The sequence below is a fragment of the Podarcis bocagei genome, assembly GCF_964188305.1.
Source record: "Podarcis bocagei genome assembly, chromosome: 3".
NCBI lineage: Eukaryota > Metazoa > Chordata > Lepidosauria > Squamata > Lacertidae > Podarcis > Podarcis bocagei.
Window position 1 is genome coordinate 77,182,492 of NC_138127.1, and position 26,929 is coordinate 77,209,420.

General features: G+C 43.6%; 1 protein-coding gene across 1 annotated transcript in view; it reads right to left on the reverse strand.

Annotated features, from left to right (window-relative positions):
• GALNT14 (polypeptide N-acetylgalactosaminyltransferase 14) overlaps window positions 1-26,929 on the reverse strand; it is a 233,497-nt gene that overhangs the window by 46,955 nt on the left and 159,613 nt on the right. Inside the window, exons 4-5 of the mRNA XM_081186432.1 lie at window positions 4,430-4,497; window positions 2,826-2,891 (exon numbers count right to left, since the gene is read on the reverse strand). Of these exons, the coding sequence (XP_081042558.1) occupies window positions 2,826-2,891; window positions 4,430-4,497 (134 nt within the window). The remainder of the gene's footprint in view (window positions 1-2,825; window positions 2,892-4,429; window positions 4,498-26,929) is intronic.

Here is a 26,929-nt window from a genome sequence, read left to right on the forward strand (position 1 = left end):
GACCAAGAGCAGAGACATCAAAAGCCTCTATGAAAGCAAAAGCAAGTAACTTGTAAACGCAGGGACAAAAAAATAAATAAATCCCATGAGAGGTATGGGCTCTAAGGACATGATTAGGACTTTGTCTCTTCCATGGAAGAGGAGAGGCTACAGAACAGGGTGGAACTGCTCACCCATTCAGAGTGAAGACAAGAAACATTGCCATCACTCTGGGTTGGCTTCAGGGCTGTTATCACAGTCATAAGCAAATTCAATTGGCTGGTATTCAGCCCAGGTAATAGGGACAAGTTACCTGTGCTCTGTAGAGGGCACTTCATCCTATTCTCCATGGGAATTGCCTTATGTATGCAAAGGAGGAGACTGGGGGGAGGACAGTTTGTTCCAGGTCCTCAAAACAGGGAAGTTGCATATAGAATTGACATGAATTTTACTGCTCCAAATATTCCACTGATTCACGGGGAGATCCTCGTGGTTGGCATTGCTGTGCCTCAGTTTACCTTTGCTCAACCTGGGAGAGGGTGAACCTTTCTGCTGCGGTGAAGTTTCCGCTTAATAAAAAGGTAAAGGGACCCCTGACCATTAGGTCCAGTCGTGACCGACTCTGGGGTTGCGGCGCTCATCTCACTTTATTGGCTGAGGGAGCCGGCGTACATCTTCCGGGTCATGTGGCCAGCATGACTAAGCTGCTTCTGGCGAACCAGAGTAGCGCATGGAAACGCCGTTTACCTTCCCGCCGGAACAGTACCTATTTATCTACTTGTACTTTGATGTGCTTTTGAACTGCTAGGTTGGCAGGAGCAGGGACCGAGCAACGGGAGCTCACCCCGTCACGGGGATTCGAACCGCCAATCTTCTGATTGGCAAGTCCTAGGCTCTGTGGTTTAACCCACAGCGCCACCTGCCTTAATAATTAACCACAACTGAGGCTAACTCCTGTTGTACATGGCTATGTTTGATAGTTACTTATGATTTTAAACTGCTGCCATAAAAATAAATAAGCATTATACATACACAATTGAGCGTTTATTGATTATTTAATTCAAGGCAAGCTTTAATGGGACAGCATTTATATCCTTCAGTGGGCTCTGCTCTATTTTCCAAATTAGTATTGTAGCGGAATGCGACTTTCCAACTGGTTCAGAGAGGTTGTCCGAGCGGTAACCAAGATTTAATGGGCCCAAACCAGAATAGTTATAGACCTGCTTTGCATGTCACATTAAACCATAGTTAAAATAAATGATGGTTTACGTGACTGTGCAGTGGATGGTGCTGAAATTTCAGGTGTTTCACTCTTCCCCCACTTCCGCTGCTGCCGCACTGCTAAGAAACAAACCATGGTTATCTTGGGCTCGTGGTTTATTGCTCTCCAAAGATACCAAGATTAGACATCATGCTAAGCTAGACCGTGGTTTGTTTCCTGGGAGCAGCAGTAGCAGCAGGAGTAAAGCACTTTCAATTTCGGCAGCAGCAGCAGCACTGCACATTCGTAATAAACCATACTTTATTTTAACTGGTTTTCTGTGACATGTGAACAAGCCCATAATCACAGCGACTGAAGTGGGAGGAAATATTTAACTTTCTGCAAATAAGTCATTTCTGAAATGCAAGGTTCACTGTAGCCCTTCTTTATGACCACAACAGCCATGTGAGAAGATGACTACTATTGTTCATGTATTGATGGAGAACTCAGGCTGAAAGGAGGAAGGATTATTAAGTGAATATTAAATGAATCTTTCATTCCAGAGGCATTTGGAACCCACGTTCCTGTTATATACTAGGCCATGGAATGTGATGCCAGCATGTGGTCTCCTGATAGGCTGTCAACCCTACCTGAATGGTGATTGCCTCGTCATACTTATGCATGCTAGGGAACCTATTGTTTAGACCATTGCAATGTGTTGTATGTGGGCGTAGCTTTGAAAATGGACTGGATACTGCAGCTGTCCCAAAACTAAGAATAAGGATCTTAGCTGGAGATGGGATATCCGATCATAAGATGGCACTGGCTGGATCTACACTTACCTGTTTAACATTATTAGGACGATATTAGATACAGCCGTACCTTGGAAGTTGAACGGAATCCATTCCAGAAGTCCATTCGACTTTCAAAATGTTCGGAAACCAAAGAGCAGCTTCCCGCAGCCAATCTGAAGCCACAGAAGCTGCATTGGACGTTTGGCTTCCAAAAAAAGTTCGAAAACTGGAATACTCACTTCTGGTTTTCGATCGTTCGGGAACCGAAATGTTCGCCAACTAATCCGTTTGAGATCCAAGGTACAACTATATATTATTACGCTTGGGTTTGATCACAGAAACATGGCCATTGACTACAATGCCATATGATGTAACCAATCCATTTGAGTTTACAACCTTTGCACTGATGTACGTGAATGTTGCCTCAACTGACTGGATTTTTATAGTTTGATCTTCTGGCATTTACTTTGTTTGCCTATATGCAAAAATAATTAATGGAATGAAATCATTATATCGTTTGCACAACAAAGACAACGAAAATGAAGTCAAAATTTCAGGAGGAGCTGTGTGGCCTAGTGTTTGCCGCCATGTTTCTGACACATCAGTCATGGATTGCTTGCTATTGCATCAACCTGTATGAGCATAGACTTTCAAGCTGTACAGAGTGCTGCATCAGGCATGGTTATAATGCAAATTATAATGTAAGTTATAAATTAAGTCATGTAAGTAAATTATTAAGGGGTATATCAGCAAAGTATGCTACAAACACAATACCAAAATACAACCACCACCACCCCCAAGGTCATTCATTTTGCTCTTCACCATCTGTAGCTGGGCCACTGAGTTCTTACCTTCTCTTCTTCTGTTGCGCAAACATTTCACCTTGGGTAGCTTGATCAGCAAACGGCAGTCATCCGCTTTGGAAACACAAGCAGAGATCCATCCCATTTTCAAAACTTTTTTTTTTTACTTTCACAGACTTTCAGGGCAAAAGAATAGCAGGTGAGTATTAAGGAGTTTGACAATGTGACACTAGTGAAAATGACCAATTGGCCCATTGGCTGCAGGAACACAGGAAATTACATCACAGGAGAATATCTGCCCCTAGGCACCTGCAAGAACTTTCCCAGGGTGGGGGGACTAAAGTAAAATATTGAAAGGGGGAACAGGTAAATGTTGGGTATAAGCAGCCTTGTATGCTTCCAGTTAGTAAAGGGCAAGCTTGAGACTAAGAGATAGTCAGGCAAAATACACTTGGTGGTTTCCCACTAAAAACATAAACTCTGCTCCTTCCTCCTGCTCACTCACCCCCCCCCCCATTTCTTTGCATGAGGATGCCATGAATGTAGCTCCAAGATGTGACACGTCCCATTTTGGTGAAACAGGAAGTGCCACCCTGCTGTGCCACTGCTCTGTCTGCCTTGCCTCCACTGGCGATGGTCAGGCGGCGCTGGCAATGGCACCGAGTCCTGACAAGATCTTGCCAGCTTCTGGGGAGATCTTGCTGAAATCTTGTGAGATCTCACTGAAAATCAGCACCAATGCTGCTTCTCCAACAGTGGTGAAGATGGAAGGCCAGCAGGGTGTCTGTGGGTGCTTCAACTGAGACCCTCTTCATGGGTGGGTTGGGCCTGGTAGCTCCAGTCATGTAGGATAAAATCCCAAGCCATCCTTATGAGGATGACATAAATTTAAATAAGAAACCTTTTTTATTCAGCATTTGGACTCCTCTCTCTCTCTCTCTCTCTCTCTCTCTCTCTCTCTCTCTCTCTCTCTGTGTGTGTGTGTGTGTGTGGTTTTTTTCCCCTTTTTAATCAATGCAAGCGATGTGTGAATAAGACAGAATAGGTGGTGGAACTGAGTAACTGAGTAACTCCAGGAAGCTGCAGCTTCCAAGCTTTTTAAAATTCTGCTATAATTCTGAAACCTTGGTAGTCAAATGCCTTAGCTGCTGAACAAATTGGCTCCAGTTTGCGAATGTTTTTTGGAAGCCAAATCTCCGACGCAGCTTCCAATTTCATGCAGGAAGCTCCTGCAGCCAACCGGAAGCCGCACCTTGGTTTTTGAACCATTCCAGGAGTCAAATGGACTCCTGGAATGGATTAAATTCAAGAACCAAGGTACCACTGTATACGCATACAGATTATAAGCTAACATTTTTTAAAAAAACCCCCAAACCTATCAGCTAATTTCTCAACAGCAACAAAAAATTGGGTGCCTATATATTTTGCCGCTTCTCTCAGTTTATACAAATGCTCAACATTTACTCTGACTCTCTCCTCCATGCATGCTGGGAATCTGTGGATTATGGTTCATTGAGGGGGGGGCATTGTCCCCTTGCCCCACCATGGGCACCCAGGCACCTGCCTTTCCAAGCATGTACACACATAGTTCTCCCCCCCCCTTCCCCCACTCGCCCCTCCCTTCCACATTCAAGTCATAAAATGTCACTTACGGTCATCACTGAAATCATCTACCAATATAATTTCATGGACCAGATGCACTGGAGTTCGGTTCAGAACACTGAGGAAAGACCAGAAAAAAGATACAGGGCAGCATTTCAGCAGAAAAAAATAAGCCAGGAAAATAAAGCTCTGGACCAATTTTCCTCCAAGAGACAATTGGGTAGGTGGCTGAAGAGCAATTTGGAAATATCCTTATGTCAAACAGACCTGTTGTGACATGATGATAACCAACAGCTATATAAACCAGGAGAGGTGACAGGTTTATGTTAAAGTATCCAATGTCTCACATTACTGGAAAGTTGATTATGTGCGGAGGGGAAACCTACATATTGCAAGGACTCCAGGCATACCTGGCCACGAAGAAGGAAACTCGAGCCACTGGGAAATAAAAGAAGCAGCACTTTTATAAAAGGATAAAAGCAAAGTTGGCAAAGTTGTGCAAATAGGTCCCCAGGAACATTCTACAATATAGAGAGCAGGCAAAAACAGTGATAATACTATAGAGGCAAGGATACCTGCTTTTCTGTGGCTGACATCAAAGGATAGAAGGGATATCTAAAAGAACTTAGAAAATAGGGTTATTTTTAAGGCTGGACCTGGTGGAAATCTCAACATTACGAATAATAATAATAATAATAATAATAATAATTTATTTATACTCCGCCCATCAGGCTGGGTTTCCCCAGCCACTCTGGGTGGCTTCCAACAAAATATAAAAAAATACATAAAAAGGAACAGGCCATTTCTGAGGAGGGGAAGATTGAGTGGATGTATTTAACTATAGGCTGCCACAACCACTGCCACTGTGAACACTTAAATTACTTGACCATTTATACTAGGGCTGGTTTGTTTTTTAGCCAAGGGATCGCCCAAACATTTAAAATAAATGTACCAGCATGCATGTTAATTTGAAGATACCCATTTCTGTTTTTGGAATGAAATGAACGGATCATCCATTGTTTGAAAAAAAATAATCTTGAATTTATTGCTGAAACTTAAAGAAAATACAGATTGCCATAAATTCTAAACAAGGGAAAGCTCCAATTACAATCAGATTTTGAAAATTCCATTGTAATTGGCATTGAATGAATGCATTGATTAATACTGTTGGTTAATTAATGTTTTCAGGCAAATTTAATTATTTTAACTTGACCCATTGCAAACTCTTTCCTTAATTTTACTTTACCACGAGGGAACTGTCCGCCAAACTAGATTCAGATGTTAATGGTTTTCAAAATACCACATTCATTCAAACACATGCATAGCATAAATTTGCTCATCAGGGCACTGATAGGGGTGGCAATCAGTACTCCTAACTCTGTGTTGGATCATAGCCCTTAGACTTAAATCTAAAAAAAAAAAATGTAATGTATGAAGTGTAGAGGTGGTTGGGCAATTTTCTTCAGTTCAAACTTCAAGGTGAACCTACAAAATTCCCACTTTCTGGAAAAAGAAAAGAATTAAAATATGGCCATCTTTGAAAATTTGCTGTCCTCTGAAATTTGCAACGTAGTTCATGAAAAAAAATGCAAAGACACATTATTTTAGGCAAAAGTGCTTTGCAAAAATGTGTATATCGGGGGAAATCACGTTAAAATGTTGATGAATTCTTATGAGGATTAAAAATTAACCACAAACTGAGGCAGAAATGTGGGGAACTGGATGTAAGATTGGAAAAACGAGAAACCGAGCAAAGCTGAAATGGGCAGATTCAGCCAGCCCTAATGGAGTGGTCTTAAACTTAATCCTATATATTTATTGTCTGTGGAGGTATGACCTCACATGGTGAGCCCAAAAATGACCACAGTGAGTAACACCAACCCGCTTCCCATTTTTGGCCTTTACAAAAACTCATTTCGAAGAAGACTGTTCAGCGTGGCATTCCAAATGTAAGTGGCCTATTAAAGATAAATAAGAAGAAAAACAGCTCCCCCCTTTTATTTCCACAGGGCTCACATTTTCTCTCTCTCTCTTTCTCTCCTTCACACACATACACACACTCATGGAGTGAGATTTAGATGTGCTGTTCCCACTTGTCAAGTTCTCTTTTAATTATTATTATTAATAGGTTTGTTGGTGCTGAGGGCTCCCTCCGCCTTTCCTTCAAAAGAAAGCCAAATGTAGGAGCTGAGTTCAGCAAATTACTGCAACAGAGTATGTCAGAATTGGGAGACGGGAGAGTAATATCACGCTTGGCGGAATATTTAACAGGCGCCGATTGCCTGGAAACGAAAATGGGTAAAAATAGAAGGGGGAAAACAGCACAAAAAAACCTTTAATGAACCAGTAGAATTAAATTAAAGACAATGACCTTTTTCCGTTAAGTTGTCGGGCCAGTTGGGAAATGAGAGTGAGTCTGCAGTTACTTTGGGCCAAACGAGATGAGACATTATTAGATCGTTTGAAACCAAGTCAGAGTTGGAGAACTGGTGGCCCAGAAGCCTTTCCAACTGACTCACTAGCCTCTAGTCTCGGGTCCAACCCTCTCCTCAACCATCCACCCTCCTGCTGTTCTTCCAGGGTAATCTTCGCATGGCGAATTGGTGGTGGTCTTCAGTGGTGACAGACTCACTAGAAAACCCAGATGCTGCAGTGCTAAACTCTCTTTACTAGTCCAGGTTCTAAGTGATCATTGCCAGGGCTTGGGCAATACACACACACACACACATACACATACACACAGAGTGGTACCTCGAGTTACAGTTGCTTCAGGTTGCAGACTCCGCTAACCCAGAAATAGTACCTCAGGTTAAGAACTTTACCTCAGGATGAGAACAGAAATCATGAGGAGGCGGCGCAGCGGCAGCGGGAGGCCCCATTAGTTAAAGTGGTCCCTCAGGTTAAGAACAGTTTCAGGTTAAGAACAGACCTCCAGAACGAATTAAGTTCTTAACCCGAGGTACCACTGTATATGATTTTTATTGGTTTTACATATAATCTAATTACGGAACACCGTATCCTCTTATTTTATCTCTTTGGCTCCACTGAGCCTAACAACTTCCCTTCCTCCTGTCTAACGGTTTACAAAATTAAACTTTACATCTTTACATTTCGCTTTGTTTCCCATCCTTGTTGTATCATTACCTAAAATATTATATTACTCAACCTGAAGAGGTAGCAATTTCTTCTTAGAAATCTTCAGATAACCCTGCTCATAATGTTAATTGCTTACAGTTGTCTTTCGGATAGGATATAAATTTGTTCCAGTCCTTTTGGAGTGCTTGGTCTCGCTGGTTCTGGATTCTTCCCATCAGTTTTGCCAGTTCTGCAAAGTCCATCAGCTTCATCTGCCACTCTTCTTTTGTTGGTAACTCCTGTTGTTTCCATCTTTGGGCTAACAAAATTCTTGCCGCAGTTGGTGCATATAAGATCAGGTTTTTTTATTTTGTCTCAGTATCTCTCTAACCACTATACCCAATAAAAAAGCTTCTGGGTTTTTTAAACAAAAGTGTTTTAAAACATTTTCTTTAACTCATTATGTATCATTTCCCAGAAAGCGTTTACCTCTTTACATGTCTACCACATATGGTAAAAAGTACCTTCCTTTTCCTTACATTTCCAACATTCATTTTTTTGTTCTATACGTTTTAGCCAGTTTAACTGGTGTCAAATACCACCTATACATCATTTTCATAACATTTTCTTTAAGCATACTGCATGCAGTAAAATTAACACCTTCATTCCATAACCTCTCCCAACCTTCTAACTGTATATTGTGTCCAATAGCTTTAGCCCAATGTATTCTGCTGATTTTACCTCCTCATCTTTAGTATGCCATTCCAATAATAATTGCTTGGGCAATCTTAAGTGACTGGGAACAAGCTATTAATGCTCCCACTCACCTCCCCCTTTCTGAAGTTTTTTCAAGTGCCTCAACCCGGAAAGCTGAGGAAAACTAAAATGGCACCCTTTAAGACAGGGCTGGGGAACCCTTTTCAGCCCAAAGGCCACATTCCCTTCTGCATAACTTTCAAAGGGCCACATGTGGGTGGTGGGTTGGGCTACAGTCAAAAGTGAGGAGAGAATGCACATTTGGGCTTTCTGCAGATTCAACACCAGGGGTCAACAAACTTTTTCAGCAGGGGGCCGGTCCACTGTCCTTCAGACCTTGTGGGGGGCCGGACTATATTTGGGGGGGGGGATGAACGAATTCCTATGCCCCACAAATAACCCAGAGATGTATTTTAAATAAAAGCACACATTCTCCTCATGTCAAAACACCAGGCAGGCCCCACAAATAACCCAGAGATGCATTTTAAATAAAAGGACACATTCTAATCATGTAAAAACATGCTGATTCCAAGACTATCCTCGGGCCAGATTTAGAAGAAGAAGAAGAAGAAGAGTTTGGATTTGATATCCCGCCTTTTACTCCCTTTAAGGAGTCTCAAAGCGGCTCACAATCTCCTTTCCCTTCCTCCCCCACAACAAACACTCTGTGAGGTGAGTGGGGCTGAGAGACTTCAAAGAAGTGTGACTGGCCCAAGGTCACCCAGCAGCTGCATGTGGAGGAGCGGGGAAGCGAACCCGGTTCACCAGATTACGAGACCACCACTCTTGGGCCGGATCTGGCCCCCGGGTCTTAGTTTGCCTATCCATGTTTTACACACAGCGTCATCGGCTCCCACCCTCCACTCAGGTAGGAAAGTTCAAGGACACTTTCCGGCATGGCAAAAACACTAGAGGTGAGGAGGGAGGGTGGCCTGTGGAAAAGCCTGAGGGCCAGACAGGGTGGCCTGAAGGGGCTCATTCACCTTCCAGGCCTGAGCTTTGCCAGCCCTGCTTTAGAAGCATATTCTGAGTTTCAAACACTTGCTATTCAGCACATTATAGAGATGTGTATGTATGTGAATGTTCATGCAGGGGGGAAAAAGGAGAGGGAGTTAACAGAGATGAGAGGAATAGAGTGACTGAGATTGGAGAGGGGGCTGGAAAGGTTCTGTGAAAAAAAGAAGGCAAATACGGAGATATGCCAACTGCTTTCAGAGATCCAGAGCTATGTTCTGAAAAGAGGGGAGTGGGAGCCTCCAGGACATTTTGTTGTTGTTTTTCTGTCCCTTCCTTAACATCTGTTTGCATGCAAACAACAGTTGCAAAGGAATGACTTCTTTAAAAGGGCAAAACTTTGGAAACTTGTTCACGTGTGAGACAGAGAGACGGATGGATGGATGGGGTTCATGCTTGTTGTCTGTGGATGTATGGAAGCGTGTGAATTTGGGTGGTGGATGGGAGATGCATGTGGATGGTGTATGTGTGGCTTTGGCCCTACACGTTTTGCGCTGAATGTAGAAAGTCCTCTTGCATACACAAAACAGGACTCTTATTTTGAACTGCGCACAAGTGCTTATTCCAGAAATCAACCTAAAGTTAGATAAGAAGACACTTAAAAGGCCAATCTGATAATATGCTTGGTGGATAACAGTACTTGGGAACTTGCTACATTGGGCCGGCTTTGATGGAGGGTTCTGCATCAGAAGGCCTTTTCAGCAGCGTGTGCAGTCTCTACAAGATAAGAGAACCTTTGCACTAACATCACCGCGTACGTATTTAATATATGCAGACACTCACCCAGTCTAAGATTTGGACTAATATCCCATGTAAGAAGCCATAGAAATGAAGGATTCAAGCTGACAACGACTGCGTACCCATTCATCATAGTGACAGGGGAGAGAGAAACATCGATGGATTCTACCTCTGCCTTGGAAGCAGGTGCTGGAATCCAAACCTCCTCAGGGCTCCAACATGCAGATGGTACCTTGCAGGAGCAGCTGCTGTCCCCATCACAGGGAATGCCCTGCATACCTCCCTCTCCACCGTACAAGAGAGTCGGCTGTCACGTGCAGAATCTCGGAATAAATTCCAGAACCACTGGATTGACAAGCGGCGTGTCTGTGCTTCCAGATGGGGCCTTGATTTGCAAACAAGCCACTGAGATGTTACAAATAGATCATGGGCAACAGATTTCTTTCTTTCCTTACTTGCTAGATTTTCCCTAGTAAGGGTAATTCCAGGTTAATGGGGTTGGGGGAGAATATGGGCTGTTATTTTTTATGCCAACAGCGCTGTGTGGATGCTGCAAAAAACATGTGTGCCATGAGCACTGGTGATCCCACAATAAACACCTATCTGGAAGCATCCTGAGATGACAGTATGCCATTAAAAAAAAAAAAACATTTAAAAATTCGTACCCCATTGTAGTATTTACAAGCTGCAGAGATAACAAATGAGGGTGTCTGTGTGCTTTTGGAAAACCAACCAGTTATGACAACTCAGTCTGAATGCAAATGCAAATCACTGCCAAGCTCCCATCAGCTTTTCTTACCCCTTGAACTGCGACTTAATTTTGAGTAACCTCTGCAATGTGTAGGGATGCGGGTGGCGCTGTGGGTTAAACTACAGAGCCTAGGACTTGCTGATCAGAAGATCAGCGGTTCAAATCCCCGCGACGGGGTGAGCTCCCGTTGCTCGATCCCTGCTCCTGCCAACCTAGCAGTTTGAAAGCACGTCAAAGTGCAAGTAGATAAATAGGTACCGCTCCGGCGGGAAGGTAAACGGCGTTTCCGTGCGCTGCTCTGGTTCGCCAGAAGCGGCTTAGTCATGCTGGCCACATGACCTGGAAGCTGTACGCCGGCTCTCTTGGCCAATAAAGCGAGATGAGTGCCACAACCCCAGAGTTGGTCACGACTGGACCTAATGGTCAGGGGTCCCTTTACCTTTACCTTTACCTTTACCTTTACCTGCAATGTGTAAAGCAGGGATGGCTAGCTTGTGGCCCTCCAGATGTTGATGGACTCAACTTCCATCAACCCTGACCATTTGCCATGCTGGCTGGGGCAGATGACAGTCGGACAACATCTGGAGGGTTGCAGATTAGCCACGCCTTGTGAAGAGGGAGGTGAAGTGGGGATGTTGGAGGTGCATACAGACCTCCCATTTTCTAGCCTTTCTTAATATTGCTTGTACACATGCCAAAAGAGAAGCAGAGAAACAGCGCCCTGTTCAACCCCAGGGGGTGGTATGCCTCCTACCTGTTCAAACTACATTCATATGGTAGTTCCCTCAAATGTTCTTTAATGAACTCTTACAAATTCTGCTCCAGCTTTCCAATTATACATATATACTTGCCTTTGTTTGTGTGTGGGTAGCTTCCTTCGTTTGGCTTTGATACACCCAAAACACAACATGTTTGATATCACAGCTCTTTGAAGCACCTTGACTTCAAAAAAAAATAATAATAATTACAAGCACCTCTGTCGGAAGGAATACTAAAGAGCCAAGAATCTATCTGAAGAATCCTTATGGCCAGTTGTTGCTCTGTTTTGATCAGCCCTCATTTATCGCACTACACACACAAACACGTTTGATTCATAGGATTTAATTAAACAGAATACAATCTAAAGACCCTGAAGCTAACAGGAGCACAGCATCTATGCCTTGTGGACTTCCCACAGACAGCTGCCTTCTGGCAGTCAACAACGGGCAAACATTTACAATGACTTGCAGCACCATCCAGCCATTTCAGGTACATAAAGCTGTCATTCAATGCAACACTGAGTGGTACATCAAACCGGCATGGTCTACTCTGATGGTCAGCAGCTCCCCAAAGGCTTGAGCAAAAGTCTTCCCCGGTTGGTCCTTTTAAATGGAAATGCTAGAGGCTGAATCTGTGGTACTATGAATGTCAAGTGTTGTGTAAAATGTAGAATGGCTATGCACAACCTTCACTGTAGGAGACAGTATGTCTCTGAGTACCAGCTGCTGGTACTCACAAATGGTTGCCCTCAGGTCCTGCTAGTGGGCTTCCCAAAGGGACCTGTTTGGCCACTGTGAGAACAGAATGCTGGACTAGATGGACTATTGGCCTGTTCAGGAGGCTCTTCTTATATTCTTACTTTTTTGATACCTGGGAGCTTCTAAGAAGAATCCATTTAGTTCACCAAGGTTTGCTTCGAAGGATATCTTGCTGGATCAAGTCCTGTATATACAGTCATACCTTGGAAGTCGAATGGAATCCATTCCGGAAGTCCATCCGACTTCCAAAACATTCAGAAACCAACACGCGACTTCCGATTGGCTGCCGCAGCTTCCTGCGGCAGCCAATCAGAACCCACAGAACCCGTGTCGGACATTTGGGTTCCAAAGAATGCCTGCAAACCGGAAGACTCACTTCTGGGTTTGTGGTGTTTGGGAGCCAAAACATTCAACTTGCAAGGCGTTTGACTTCCGAGGTATGACTGTATAAGGGATTTCATTATCCTGTTCATACCTCCTAGTATTAAAAAAAACAAACAAGTTTGGATGTTGGATTGTGATTATTTATGAAAGTAATTTATCTCCATGGCAACACATTAGAACCTGTGGAAGATTTGGGCGGGCCAAGGAGGGAGGAAGAGAAAGCCAACAATAACCTAAAATGCTCAAAGGGTCAGAGGTCACAGATACTGAAATCAAGTGGAGAGCAAGTGAAGTGGGGGGAAACCAGCAGAAATGAAACACTCCAGCATCCCAGAATGACTAATTACATAGGGGAGAGAGAGTGAGAGAGAAATCGTTCAAGAATAACTATAAATGAGTGTTGATTACAAGGCAGCTTCCACGTTTCCCTCTCAAATACCCACCAGCTCTTTGAAATTCAAGAGTTCTCTTATGTGAACATCAAAAAGGTAAAAGCATGAGCCGGGTTACAGGCTTCCTCATTCCGAGAGATGATTAGAAAGAGTGGGGGGAGGGATCTAAATGATGTGGCCATGGGGTTGCGGGGGGGGGGGAGTGTGGAAATAAAGGAAAGGAGAAGTCAGCACAAAGCACTAATTATACAGTTTCAGAGTAACACCTGGTTTATTTTTTTTACTCTTTTAATCAACGTCATTTGAGCACAGCTCCTATGAAGTGCGTTTTCACTCCCAAGGAACTTGAAAGAGGTGGGAAAGTTGTTTTCAGCAAGGCAGGCTTCTAAACAGGGGTGCCAACTTCAGTGGGTTCAATCCGCTTGGTTGATTAATTAGAAGGGCCCAATTTCAATGGGTGTGAAAGGCACCCTTGCTTCTTTATCCAAGGCTATTTTTGGTCCCGGTGTGTTAATGTTCACAGAGAAAACAAAATGTTCAAGACTCCCATTGCTTCCCTAACAATAAGTGGTAGAGTTATGGCTTACAAAAATTATATTACTTTATTCACTGGAAAGGGCAGAAGGTTAATCAATTAAAAACAAAACTAATCTGCTGCCTGGGGTACGGATAGGAGCTGCAGCCCAAAACATCTTGAGGGTTCTAGGTTGGGGAAGGCTGCTGTAGAAGAAGCAGGGAAATCTGTTGGTAGCTTCTTCTCCCTGCTCTTAGAAATCTCTGAACCGGCTCTCGCTGGGTGGCCACAGAAATGCACTGCCTTGCTCTCAGCCTAATGGGCATTGTGGGATTGAGACGATACATAAAATAAAGACTGCAGAGCACTTTCATGCAATGAAAAAATGTTATAAAAACCATTACAATAGCACTGAAATGATCCATTTGGCGGTGTTAGACACACTCCAGCTCCTCCTTTGTTCTGTCTTTAACTGGGCTAATGCCCGCTTCCTTGTTCCTTCCTTCAGGCTCCATGTTGGCACGCAAGGCCTCTGCCTCCCCCTCCCCCCCCCTTTGCTGCCCAGCTTGGCATCAGCCCCCAGTACAGCCCTGCAGCCAGAAATCCAATGGGGAGTTGGGCATTTTGCCTACAGTATCATACACAACAGCTTTTCCTAGTCGGATGACTGCCAGTCAATGTGTCTTTTGAAGCTTCCACTCTTATTAATGACTTCTTTTTTTTAACAGTGCCAGGCTGTTCCTAGAACTTACTAAATTGCCCATAAGTACAAGGGAGCATGAAGGGACGCAAGTGGTGCTGTGGGTTAAACCACAAAGCCTAGGACTTGTCGATCAGAAGGTCGGCGGTTCAAATCCCCACGACGGGGTGAGCTCCCATTGCTCAGTCCCAGCTCCTGCCAACCTAGCAGTTCGAAAGCACCTCAAAGTGCAAGTAGATAAATAGGTACCACTCCGGCGGGAAGGTAAACAGCGTTTCCATGCGCAGCTCTGGTTCGCCAGAAGCAGCTTAGTCATGCTGGCAACATGACCCGGAAGCTGTACGCCGGCTCCCTCGGCCAATAAAGCGAGATGAGCGCCGCAACCCCAGAGTCGGCCATGACTGGACCTAATGGTCAGGGGTCCCTTTACCTTTTACAAGGGAGCACTGGGCCTTTTCTTTTTATGCTACATTTTGCAGGCAAAAGTCTACACTGAGCAAAGGGCTGTGACACAATCTTTGCGAGAGAGGTAGGGGTGGTGATGGGGAAGGGATGAACATCTTTACTTGCACGTCTTTACTTGCATGAGTAGCAACAGCAAAAGCTAAGATGGGCAAGCACTCCCAAACTCATCTTGGATTACCAAAGATCAATACTCCAAACCAAGCCAAAGCCCAGAAAAAATGGAAAAACCTCCCATATTTTTAATTCACTCTCTATTCAATGCGTAACAGGGTTTCATTGAGCTGAATTGGCAAGAGAACTAAGTAGTCAGAGTGGCAAAAAGATGAGGTTGTGGTACAGAGCCCATTTCTTGCAGAGATGGCCTTTCTCTCCTTGGTTATTTAACCTGCGGCCCATCAATTCTCTCAGTATTTATCTATTATAAAATTTATATCTCACCTTTCCCCCAAGGAGCTCAAAGTGACATATACACCTCTCTCCCTCTCCATTTTTTTTAATATCCACAAGAAACCTGTGAGGCAGGTTAGGCTGAGAGATAATGACTGACCCAAGGTCACCCAGGGGGCTTCACTCAACTGAGAGGGCAGGGGAAGCTGGCAATTTTTCTCTGGCTCAGATGTTAAAGCAAACTAGAGAAGAAATTATAGGTTTGAAAAGTTTGCTTCTCCTTTGACGTAAGCTTTAAGAAACGCCATGAATTCTTTCCGAGCCTGCCTAGGGAGAAAGTTTGCCAGAATCTCTAATCGGAACATGCCTAAATCACTCGTCCTTCTGCTTCTCTGATCATCCAAAACTGTCCTTTAGAGATTCCACATGTAGATAATTGTCTCCCCTACTTGGAGCTGCCAGGGCAGCTGTAAAAGGAAATGGAGAGAGCTGCCCCTGTTGAACACAGTATTAGGGTATTCAGACATGATTTTTCTCACAAGGCCTTTTGTCTGGAGACTGCGCTAGAGAGTGCTGTAAGATGAAGGCATGTTTCATCCCTTTCCCCTGAGGCAAAGGTCAAAGTTTGCCAGCATAAGTAATCTGTAAGTAGTATATTACCTCACATTCCCTCGCAGCTGCCTCTGGCACTGCTCTGCCTCAGTCCCTTCTGTTCTCTGCTGTTTATTATTTAGAGAGAGAGAGAGAGATGCAGACTGGTTCCCTGCTTTCCAAGAACATTTCTGCAGTGAGGTAAGAGCCTCACTGGAGTTAAGAAGAGCCAGAAACATTTATTAAGGCAAGCTTATAATGCTTATGTCAGTGCCGCAGCAAATGAGGGTCAGGGAGAGCTCCCCACCCATTCCTATGCATTCAAGAGTCTTCTCTTCCTCTGGGAAAGCAGAGTCGGCCAGAGCTAGGGTGGATTCATGCCACGGAATTTTCTTAGGTGAAATGTTGTATTTCATACTTGAGTTTTAACCAATTGCCATATGTGTAGCTGGAGGGGGGGGTATAATATTAACATTTATTGGTATCCCACTCTACCTCCTAAGCAGAGGGTGACATTAAGGGGGTTGATATCTGGCCTCTGAGATGCCTGCATTCATAGCTTCAGGCACTGTGAATCTCTTCTATAAGTCATTTCTTTTGTAAGTTTCCTATCAGATTACCCAGGCTAATGCCCCAGTGGCAGGGGTTGCCTTTGTCTATAGTGCAGGCAGTCCTCACTCTCTGCTGAGTCCTCTGAAATTGCTGTTTTGCAATGATAAGTATGGTTATAGTGGTGCCTGAGGGACAGCTCTGCTCTCCTGGCTTCCAAATAACATGGGTCGCTGCAACTTACTGGGAGGGTCAGCATGAAGATTGGAATGGGATTTGGCTCCACGGCCATGCCCACATCTGCAATGCTCCCTTCTTCTTCTTTTTAAATAATTTTCATTGATTTTCTTTTTCTCATAACAAATATCCAGTATCAATAACATTCATTTTCCAATTTCTCCCCTCCCTATTGACTTCCTTCAGCTTCCATTTCTGGTTCATTATGTCAAATGTTACATTCTGCTGTTTGCATATAGTACTATGTTGTCACATTGTTAAATTTCTTGTTCTCTGTAAATAAAGTTGTAAATGTTTATTTAAATCCTGCCAGAGAGTACATGTTTTTTGTTGTTTCTGCAAATATGTTGTAAGAGGTTCCCATTATTTTTCGAAATCACTATTGTCCTTTTCACGCAGTTTATCTGTAAACTTTGCCAACTCTGCATAGTTCACCAACTTTTCTTGCCATTGTTCTTTTGATGGTATTTCTCCAGCCTTCCAGTTTTGTGCTATTAAGATTATTGCTGCTGTTGTAATATACATGAATAACGTCCATTTTTCTTTCAGCAGCTCTTGTCCTAAAATACCTAACAGAAAAGCTTCTGGTTTTTTAACAAATGTTATTTTAAGCATTTTTTTTTTCAATTCATTGTATATCATTTCCCAAAAATGTTTAATGCAATGCTCCCTTCTGTCTTGCCCAGGAGCAGCACATCCCCTTTCACCGCTTGGCACGCTGCCCCATTCCATCACCACGCCACCCTGGTATCCCTTATCTGGATTGCGTGGCAACACTTGCAAAGCAATGGTGACAGTGTGTTCTGGCAAGATCTTGCCAAAATCTTGCAGGATCTCATGTGAGATTTTGGTGAGATCTCGCAAAATGTTGGCGATATCTCACTGGAAGCTGGCATCAGTGCCCGTGCCACTTCTCTGCTGGTGGCAGAGGTGGGCAGGCCGGCCCTGTCCTTACCTGTCCCCTTCCCAGTAAATGGCACTAATATGTGGTGCTCAGAAGGTGAGAGAGCAGCGTGGCCCCACCTGCCACTACTACGTGCTTATATCTGATCTCTGTAAGACTCCGCCTGACTAAAAGCTACTTCAGTTGTACTGAACCCAATGCCAATGAAGTTAAAACACACAAAAAAAGCATTTAATTAATACAAACTTATCGCAATATATCCTCAGCTAGCTGGCAACATGGACATAGTAGAGCAAATGTGATACATATCGGGTGGATATGTTCAAGCCTTCTGCCTTTAATTCCTACTAAATTAATAGAAATTCCCAGGGTGGTTGGACCTTTAAATCCCATGGATGTACTTTTGAAATACTTGGGAGAATTTGGCTCAGAAAACAAAGTGGAGTTAATAATTCATTTGATAAAGCAGCTAGAATATTGATGGCCCTGTTTTGGAAGAAAGCAGACATTCCAGTCAATAAGAAAATGGGAAGAAAAATGTTGGGCCATGAAAAGATGTTTTAACGTGGCATTTATTTCACTAAAGGGGAAGGAGAGTGAGGCATTTAAATGCTGAGGGTCTTAGATGGTTTCTTCTGCTTATTTATTTATTGGGCCTTTGGATGCATCACTGGGTAGACTTTGTGATATATTGAGATGAAGAATGGAGCTCTGTGAAATATTAGTTAAATTAATGGAGCAAGCTTAACTATGTCTACATGGAAAGAGGTCCTACTGAATGCAATGGGGCTCACTCCCAGAAAAGTAGGATCAGGACTGGTGTGCATTATGAGCATAGCTTCAAATGTTTCTGCAGTTATTATGGCTGCGTTTACGCAGCATGCTAAACCATGGGTTTAGCCTTATGAGGGCAAGCTGCAACAATCACCTTCACATCTGGCTCACTTGCTCTCCTCTCCCCTTCCAAAGCACCCTTCCCTTTCAGATCTACCACCGTTTGTCATGATGTCTCAACCTGGAGAAATTAGCTAGTCTAAACAATGGTTAGGAAAAACATACCAACTTCAAACCACGATTTACAATGCTGGCTTGTTTCCACTAATTATAGTCAAGATGAACTACAGTTGAGGGTTCCGATTAAAATGTGATTAATCTAAGGTCAAACTGCGTGAGGCAGTGGAAGACAGGAGTGCCTGGCGTGCTCTGGTCCATGGGGTCGCGAAGAGTCAGACACGACTAAACGACTAAACAATAACAAACTAAGGCAGGCACTTCCAATCTCCTCCTGAGTTTGAGAGGCGAGGAGGAAGTACATAAGCCCATAACTTTTGGCAGTTCATCCTCCTAATGTAAAACCATGGTTTAGCATTTTGTGTGAATATGCATGCTTACTCAGAGGTAAATCTCACTTTCTTCAATCAGGCTCACTCCTTATCCAGAATACAGTCGTACCTCAGAAGTTGAACAGAATCCATTCCGGAAGTCCGTATGTCTTCTGAAATGTTCGACTTTCAAAACATGGCTTCTGGTTGGCTGCAGGAAGTTCCTGCAGCCAATCGGAAACCACAGAAGCCCCATCGGATGTTTGGCTTCCAAAAGAACATTCAAAAACTGGAACAATCACTTCTGGTTTTCGATCGTTCGGGAGCCGGAACGTTTAACTCCCAAGGCGTTGGGGAGCCGAGGTATGACTGTACAGGGGTACCTCGGGTTAAGAACTTAATTCGTTCCGGAGGTCCATTCTTAACCTGAAACTGTTCTTAACCTGAAGCACCACTTTAGCTAATGGGGCCTCCTGCTGCTGCCACTGCGCCGCCGCTGCACAATTTCTGTTCTCATCCTGAAGCAAAGTTCTTAACCTGAGGTACTATTTCTGGGTTAGTGGAGTCTGTAACCTGAAGCGTCTGTAACCTGAAGTACCACTGTATTTAGGATTGCAGGCTGTGATACTTGAGTTGTTTTTATATATAACGTTGAGTATGTTTTGATGTTAAAGCAAGAAAACGAAGCATCACTCTAATACAACAATTATCCATACAAACAGGAAACAACACATTTATCATACTATCAAGATCAACACATTAGAGCCACTTAAAACACAAGTTTAACAGCTGAGGCTATTTAAAGGAAGGCTTCTGAAACTCATAAACATGACTATACTTATTTGAAAGCTAAGTGATTAGACTAGTGAGCCTCTCATGAGAGAGTTCATCACCGTGGAACCATATGGGTGGAATATTTTATCGGACAGTCCCTACTGTTCTCCTGAACAGCAGAGTCCACCAACTTGGATGGCTTTAAAAAACAATTAGACAAATTTGTAGAGGGTATGGTTATCAATAGCTACAAGGCACAGTGGCTATGTTCCACCTCCACTTTCCGAGGCAGTTTGCCTCTGAATACCAGTTGATGGAAATTACAAGTGGGGAAAGTGCTGTTGCCCTCAATTCCTGTTTGCAAGCTTCTCATAAGCATCTGGTTGGTCATGGTAAGAACACAGTGTAGGACTAAGATGGGTCTTTGTCTGATCCAGCAGGGCTCCTTTAATTTTTACTGAATTTATATACCACCCTATACCCAGAGGTCTCAGGGTGGTTCTTCTTACTTTCTATGTCTCCCCCTGAGTGGCTGGCAGTGCTTTCCCACATGGATATAGTTAACCTCAGTCCAGCTTGTGGTGTCGTGAATCTCTCAAAAAAGCACCCAGTGCCAGGCTATTACGCTATCCATCACAGTAGCCAATATTCAACAGTCTAAGTCAGGATGGCAATTGATACGTTCACCCCATGTGTACAGATCTGGAGAACAGACCCTATTCCACATGATGTATAGGGAAGGAGACATGTGAAACAACCTGGACCTTGTGATTATCCTCTGAGGCCCTTCTTTGTGGGTCTCCTCCACTAGAGGTCTGGAGGGTGGCAGCACAATAATGGGCCCCATTTGTGGAATGCTCTCCCCAGGGAGATATCTTTAGGTGCGAGGTGAAAACATTTTTATTTAGCCAGATCCTTGGCAAATTAAACCATCTGTGGCCCTTTAAAGTGTGAGGGTATGTTGCTTTTGTTTGTTCTTTTGATATGTATTTTTGTGTCTTTCTTCAACTATCAGAATGCTTAATTTGTCTTTGGCTAATTAAACAATCTATGACCTTCTCGGTAGTGGCGCCCTCCCTGTGGAACGCCCTCCCACCAGATGTCAAAGAGAAGAACAACTACCAGACTTTTAGAAGACATCTGAAGGCAGCCCTGTTCAGGGAAGCTTTTAATGTTTGATGTATTACAGTATTTTAATATTTTTTTGGCAGCCGCCCAGAATGGCTGGGGAGGCCCAGCCAGATGGGCGGGGTATAAATATATTGTTGTTGTTGTTGTTGTTGTTGTTGTTGTTGTTGTTGTTGTTACTCTGTTATGTATTTTTATGAAGGATGAAGGACGGCAAATAAACTTTAATAATAATAATAATAATAATAATAATAATAATAATAATAATAATAATAATACAGTGGTACCTCAGGTAAAGAACTTAATTCGTTCTGGAGGTCCATTCTTAACCTGAAACTGTTCTTAACCTGAAGCACCACTTTAGCTAATGGGGCCTCCCAGTGCCGCGCGATTTCTGTTCTCATCCTGAAGCAAATTTCTTAACCCGAGGTAATATTTCTAGGTTAGCAGAGTCTGTAACCTGAAGCGTATGTAACCTGAAGCGCATGTAACCCGAAGTACCACTGTAATAATAATAATAATGTGTTTAGCATGGAGAATTAGGGATCATAGAGATCTATGAGACTCTGCTTTTCTGTAGCCCAAAAAGAATAGCTATGGTTTTGCAGGGATCTGCTCTTATGCGGGGAGAGCTTTTTCATTAACAATCTCATGGCTCCCAATTATGAAGGACAATTAGCTGCGAAGCTCTCTTGGTTTGCATGGAGATTATGTTTTCAAGGACAGCCTCCGAGTTCCTCTGGATGAGCCATGGAGAGGTCTGGGCACATGGCCATTTTTTCATTTGCTAGTTCACTCTTGGCTAAGCTTTCCTACGGGGGACTGAGGAGATGCCTAATTTTCACTGCAGGCTTTCTAAAAGTAGCATTTAATTCCCATGTGTGTCTTGAATCTACAAAGCACCAAATACAAAGCTCCTTCCTGCAAGGAACAGAGAAAGCTTTCTTACAGCCTCTGCACGTCTAGAGAGCCTCCCCACTCTAGGTGTGCAAGTTGTACAAGTGTAACTAGGGCGCATCTGTGCAGTGGCGTAGCGTGGGTTGTCAGCACCCGGGGCAAGGCAAGTAATTTGCGCCCCCTAACCCGTGGATTTGCGCCCCCTAACCCGTGGATTTGCGCCCCCTAACCCTAACCCCCAGATGTTGCGCCCGGTGCGGCCGGCCCCCCCTGCACTCCCCACGCTACGCCACTGCATCTGTGTGTGCATTTGCAAGCAGTGGCTAAATAGAAAGGTGAGCACCTGCCACTGGTTATTGCTTGGCTTGATAAAACATGGGAACTTTTAGCTGCGGACAAGATTTCAACCCACATTAAAGGGGCATGAAAGCAGTTTGTTGCGGATGGCTCACTAGAAAAATGGTTTCCATTTATTACATATGTAGACTCAGCAAAAACAATGCACAGAAGGCAGTTGCATCTGAGTTCAGTATTCATTTTGGAAAGTTAAAGGCAGGGAGTCAGGAAAGGAGAGAATAAACAAAAGCAAAGAAACTGCTTCAGAATTGGAATCTTTGCTGATTTCGAATTTTCTGGTACTGTTTAGAACTTGAAATATATAAGAAACACTTGCTATTGCTTTTGAAACTCTAACTTTTTGGGAGAAAAGTTTTAAAATAGTTGATCAGCTCCAAGTGCTGCACGAGTCCTCGTTTTGGTTTCCTGCGCACCTTGTTGTTGTTTTTAACTTATGGCATCTGCAATTGACTGCTTTGAAGCCAAATCGGAATGTATTTTGCTGTTTTATCCTTGATGCAATCATTAGGATGTATTTTAATTGCTCTAAGCCACTTCGGGAGCCAATCTTGGCTGGAACCAAATAACAATGATCATTTAGATAAAGAGGCTTTTAATAATGATCAGGAGTGGGTGATGGGGCAGCTGAGCAGCTGTAGCAGGTACCTGTGCTGTCACACTCTTGGCCCCACCTCTGCCCAGGAAGCAGCAGTACTACCAGTACCAGGAGGCCAGCTCTAAGGTAGTGTTCCACCACCTGCTCCCGACAGAGATGATACATCCTTACAGGTGACAGTAAGCACTTAATGGAAAAGTGTGCAGTCCTGCAGTATCTAAGGTTAATATTAGGGGTTAATGGGCATCCTTTTGCTTGCCCTAATAGGGACTGAGTGGCAGTAAAACACAGGCACCTTGGCTAATTATTTACTTGGCTCCACCTGCTTCATTCTTCAATGCCATTAAAACTTCCTTCCGTTCTGTTCATTTCCTTCTTGTTTTTCTTGGAGTTCTAACTTTTTCCCGCTTAGTATGGCTTGGTGGCAAAATTTTCTCCAGTTGTAAGCTATGGTAGGCTTCTGCCATGGTGTGTGTGTGTGTGTGTGTGTGTGTGTGTGTGTGTGTAGAGAGCACACGAAAGTCAGAAATAAATTATTTTCACTTGCTTTTCAGATAGCTGTACTGGTATGTTGCACTAAAAATAATACTGGGCATACTTATTTAATTACTAGTAAGTCCACCCAACCCAGTGGGATTCTTTCTGAGTAAAACTGCATAAATCTGGCAATTCTGATTTGAGGTATCTATAGTAGACATTGCTAAAGGGCAGATTATTTCCAGATTTTTGTATCTGGCTCTGCCAGCCATTGGTTCTGGTTCCATCCACTGGGGGCATGTGTCCCCCACAATAGATTACAGATGAGAGGAAACAGCCTCAACAGGAAAACAAAAAAGATTGCCCACCCCTGATCTAAAACCATCAGATTTCAAACCCATCCTCTATCTTGAATCCAATTCAAAACCGTTTCAAGAAATTTTAATTGCCAAGTCTGATTGCATTGGAAGGGTATATTAACACTTATAGGCCTTCCTCAAAGGTAGTTCTCAGAAAAAAAACACCCATGTCTCAACATGCTAAAGCCTAGCAAAGTTTTGGGTGCCAGGCCATAGCCCACCTCATAAAATAGTGAGAGACATGAGTTTCTGGAGCCAGAGCTTGAGGTACAAACCACAGGCCACACAGAGCTGGGGACAGTTTTGACCTGGAATCTTTTATATCATCATCATTATTATCATCATCATCATCACCACCACCACCACCACCATCAAATTTGTAATCACTGCCCTTCACCAGCAGGTGTCTAGGCAGAATTGAAAATAAAAAAGTTATAACATACTACAGTCACAGGAATCTGTGTCAAGGGCCAGAAGTGCATCTTCAGCATTCACTGAAAGATATATTGTGAATAAGTGAGTCTCACCTCTGTGGGGATGGAATTCCACAACTTAGAGTCGCCACAGAGATTGCCCTCAGCTAGGCCACATACTCCCTGAACTTCTAAGGGAGATTGAACCACCAAAAGAGCACCTTCTGCTGATCTGAACATCCAGCAGGGTCTATAGGGAAGGAGGCGGTCTCTCAGATAGTTGAGGCCTGAGTTGTTATAGCCCTTGTAGGTCCAGAGCTGAAGAAGTCAGCTGGCTGCTAGAATGGCAGTTACCCTGGAGCCCAAGAACTTGTCATAACTCAGGGAGCCTTCAGGCCTACTGCCTCAACCCAAAAGACCATCACAATCCAGGGAACATTCACCACTTAGGGGTAATGGAGAATGGATTCATCTGTTCCCACTTCTGGCTTCAGCTATCCCTAACATGAAGAGCATCCTGCTTCAGGCAATAATTTGACATTTGCAGCTGAGCAATTGGGGAATGTTTTGGTCAGTGCTATTTTTATGCGCCTCATTGGCAACAAGTGGAATTGATATTGCGTGACAAGAGATGAAGTAACATGAGTTCTGCAAAGAACCCCTTCAAATTTGTGACTAGCGCTTTAGAAATTTGCATTGCTATAGAAAGAGAGCATGTAATTATGATTGCATTAGAGATGCACATATTTCAAATTCCCCGTTATCTTGTCACTTCCCCCCCCCCCTTTAAGACTTCATTGACTTCTAAATGCTCTTTAATGGTTGAAAGCCAACAATGAGGAGAAAAATGCCCTTTCTATCTTCAAGCTGGGAAAAAGGAGGGAAAAGGTATTTATACATACAAATTTTATAGAAAAAACAATTTGTACACTTGTGACAAACTTACAGTATTCTTAAGTGATGTTAGCTATACTTAGAGAAGATTGATGGAAATCAGCAGAATTAAGTAAATAAAGTTCATTAATTTTATTGTGAGTACGACTTAGCTGGATCACATCCACAATCATTAGATTACCGCAACACGTTATGCTTGGCAGTGGCGTAGCGTGGGGGGTGCAGGGGGGGCCGGCCGCACCGGGCGCAACATCTGGGGGTTAGGGTTAGGGGCGCAAATCCACGGGTTAGGGGGCGCAAATCCACGGGTTAGGGGGCACAAATTACTTGCCTTGCCCCGGGTGCTGACAACCCACGCTACGCCACTGATGCTTGGGGCTGCCTCTGAAGACTGTCTTGAAACTTAAGCTGGTGCAGAATTCAGCGGCCAGCTTGCTCATTGAGGCAAGATGGTTTGAATATACTGTATAATGCCAATCCTGACTCGACTGTACTGGCTGCCAGTTAGTTTCTGGACCCGATTCAAAGTGCTGGCTTAAGCAGTTCAGGAGTGCAATACTTCAAGAACCACATCTTCCCATATGAAACAACCCAGATGCTCTGATCATCACCAGAGGATGCTCTCCCTAGGGAAGCTCACATATCCTTACATGCCAGGCAAAAACATTCCTCGTATCCCAGGCCTTTGGCTAATTAAATAAGATATGGCCTTTTAAACCAGGGCATCTAAGTTTGGCCTGATTGAGGGACAGTATTTCAATATGAGTAGAAAAATGAGAGTACCCCTAAACTTTTTTTTAAGAAAAAACAACTGCCTGTGAGTATATGAAAAGGATTGCTCCAAATCTCTTTGCTCTCTCTCACTCACTCATTTTTGAACCCAGCTCAGATTCTCATCTTGAGTTGCTTCTTACGCCTTCATAGACTATTTTGTCCTGCACTCTGCCTGATCTTGTCTCCACCATCACCCAGACTCAGCAGATGCTTGGCTTAATTATGTCCTACAAATCTCCAACCATAGCATCCATAACATCTTGGATGATATGCTATGTGCTGGCAGAAATGAAACTCATCTGATTAGTACAACTCTGTTTCTTTAGGGTCTTCAAGTGCTACATCTAAATGATGGAACTGAACATCCCCCGACTGCTGTGATATTAACAAGCATTACTCTCTGCTTATTAGAAACTGAGCAGGAAACAAGGGGATGGCGATAACTGGTTGACTTGCCCAAGAACAATGTGGAAGATGAACACAGAACCTAAAGTCTAGGTCTGCATTCCCAACCTAGTGACCACCAGATGTTTTGGATGACAACTCCCATCAGCTGCCAACCAGTTTTTATATAGGCAAGAGAAAACAGTATGTTTTGAATGTCAGCATTTAAATTCATTAAATAAACAAGCACAACTACAAAAAGGGATAAAATGGTGCAGTTGTTTTTACATGATAGAGCTGGTCAGAAGTTAAACAATATGCGGAAACACATTTCTCATGGATGGGACAATGATTCCCTCCATAATCTGTCCATGGCTTTTCACCAACTGTGAAACAGTGTTTACTCTACGGGACCGCCTCTCCTGGTATGCCCCACAGAGAAACTTACGGTCTTCAAATAAAAACATCTTGAAGGTCCCAGGCCACAGAGAAGTTAGGCTGGCCTCAACTAGAGCCAGGGCTTTTTCGGCTGTGGCTCCGATCTGGTGGAACACTCTGTCACAAGAGACCAGGGCCCTGTGGGACTTGACATCTTTCTGCAGGGCCTGCAAGACAGAGCTGTTCCACCAGGCCTTTGGCGAGGGCACAGCCTGACTCCCTCCCTTGGCAATCTTCGCGGAGCTCTGGCCCAATGGTTGCCAGTGGCCTGAATTAATTAATTTTATAATGAATGATTTTAGAGTGTTGTTTATGCTATACTTTTATACTGTTTTATTGTTGTTAGCCGCCCTGAGCCCGGCTTCGGCTGGGGAGGGCGGGATATAAAGAAAATTTATTATTATTATTATTATTACTCTTGGTGACAAAATGGCAGGTGAGCCAGGCGGCAAAACTGGTTTATCCCATTGTGGCAGCATGTTAACATTTCCAAACAAATTCTGACCCACTGAACTGGGCATATTCAAGCTTTTCTGGGGATGATAGCTTCCCTTGGAAAATAAAATTAGACCCAAGCTCTGAAAATCTGAAAATTCTCCACAGGCTGTTCCTTATATTACCAGACTCCAGTCAGTGATGATAAGCAAAGATAGAGTCAAGGCACAGAAAATAATTTCACATAAGTTTAAATCCTGGATATCTCTTACCACCATCACCTCCCACATCGCCCAGTGGGAAAGAGTGTGCAATTTTCATATTTGAAG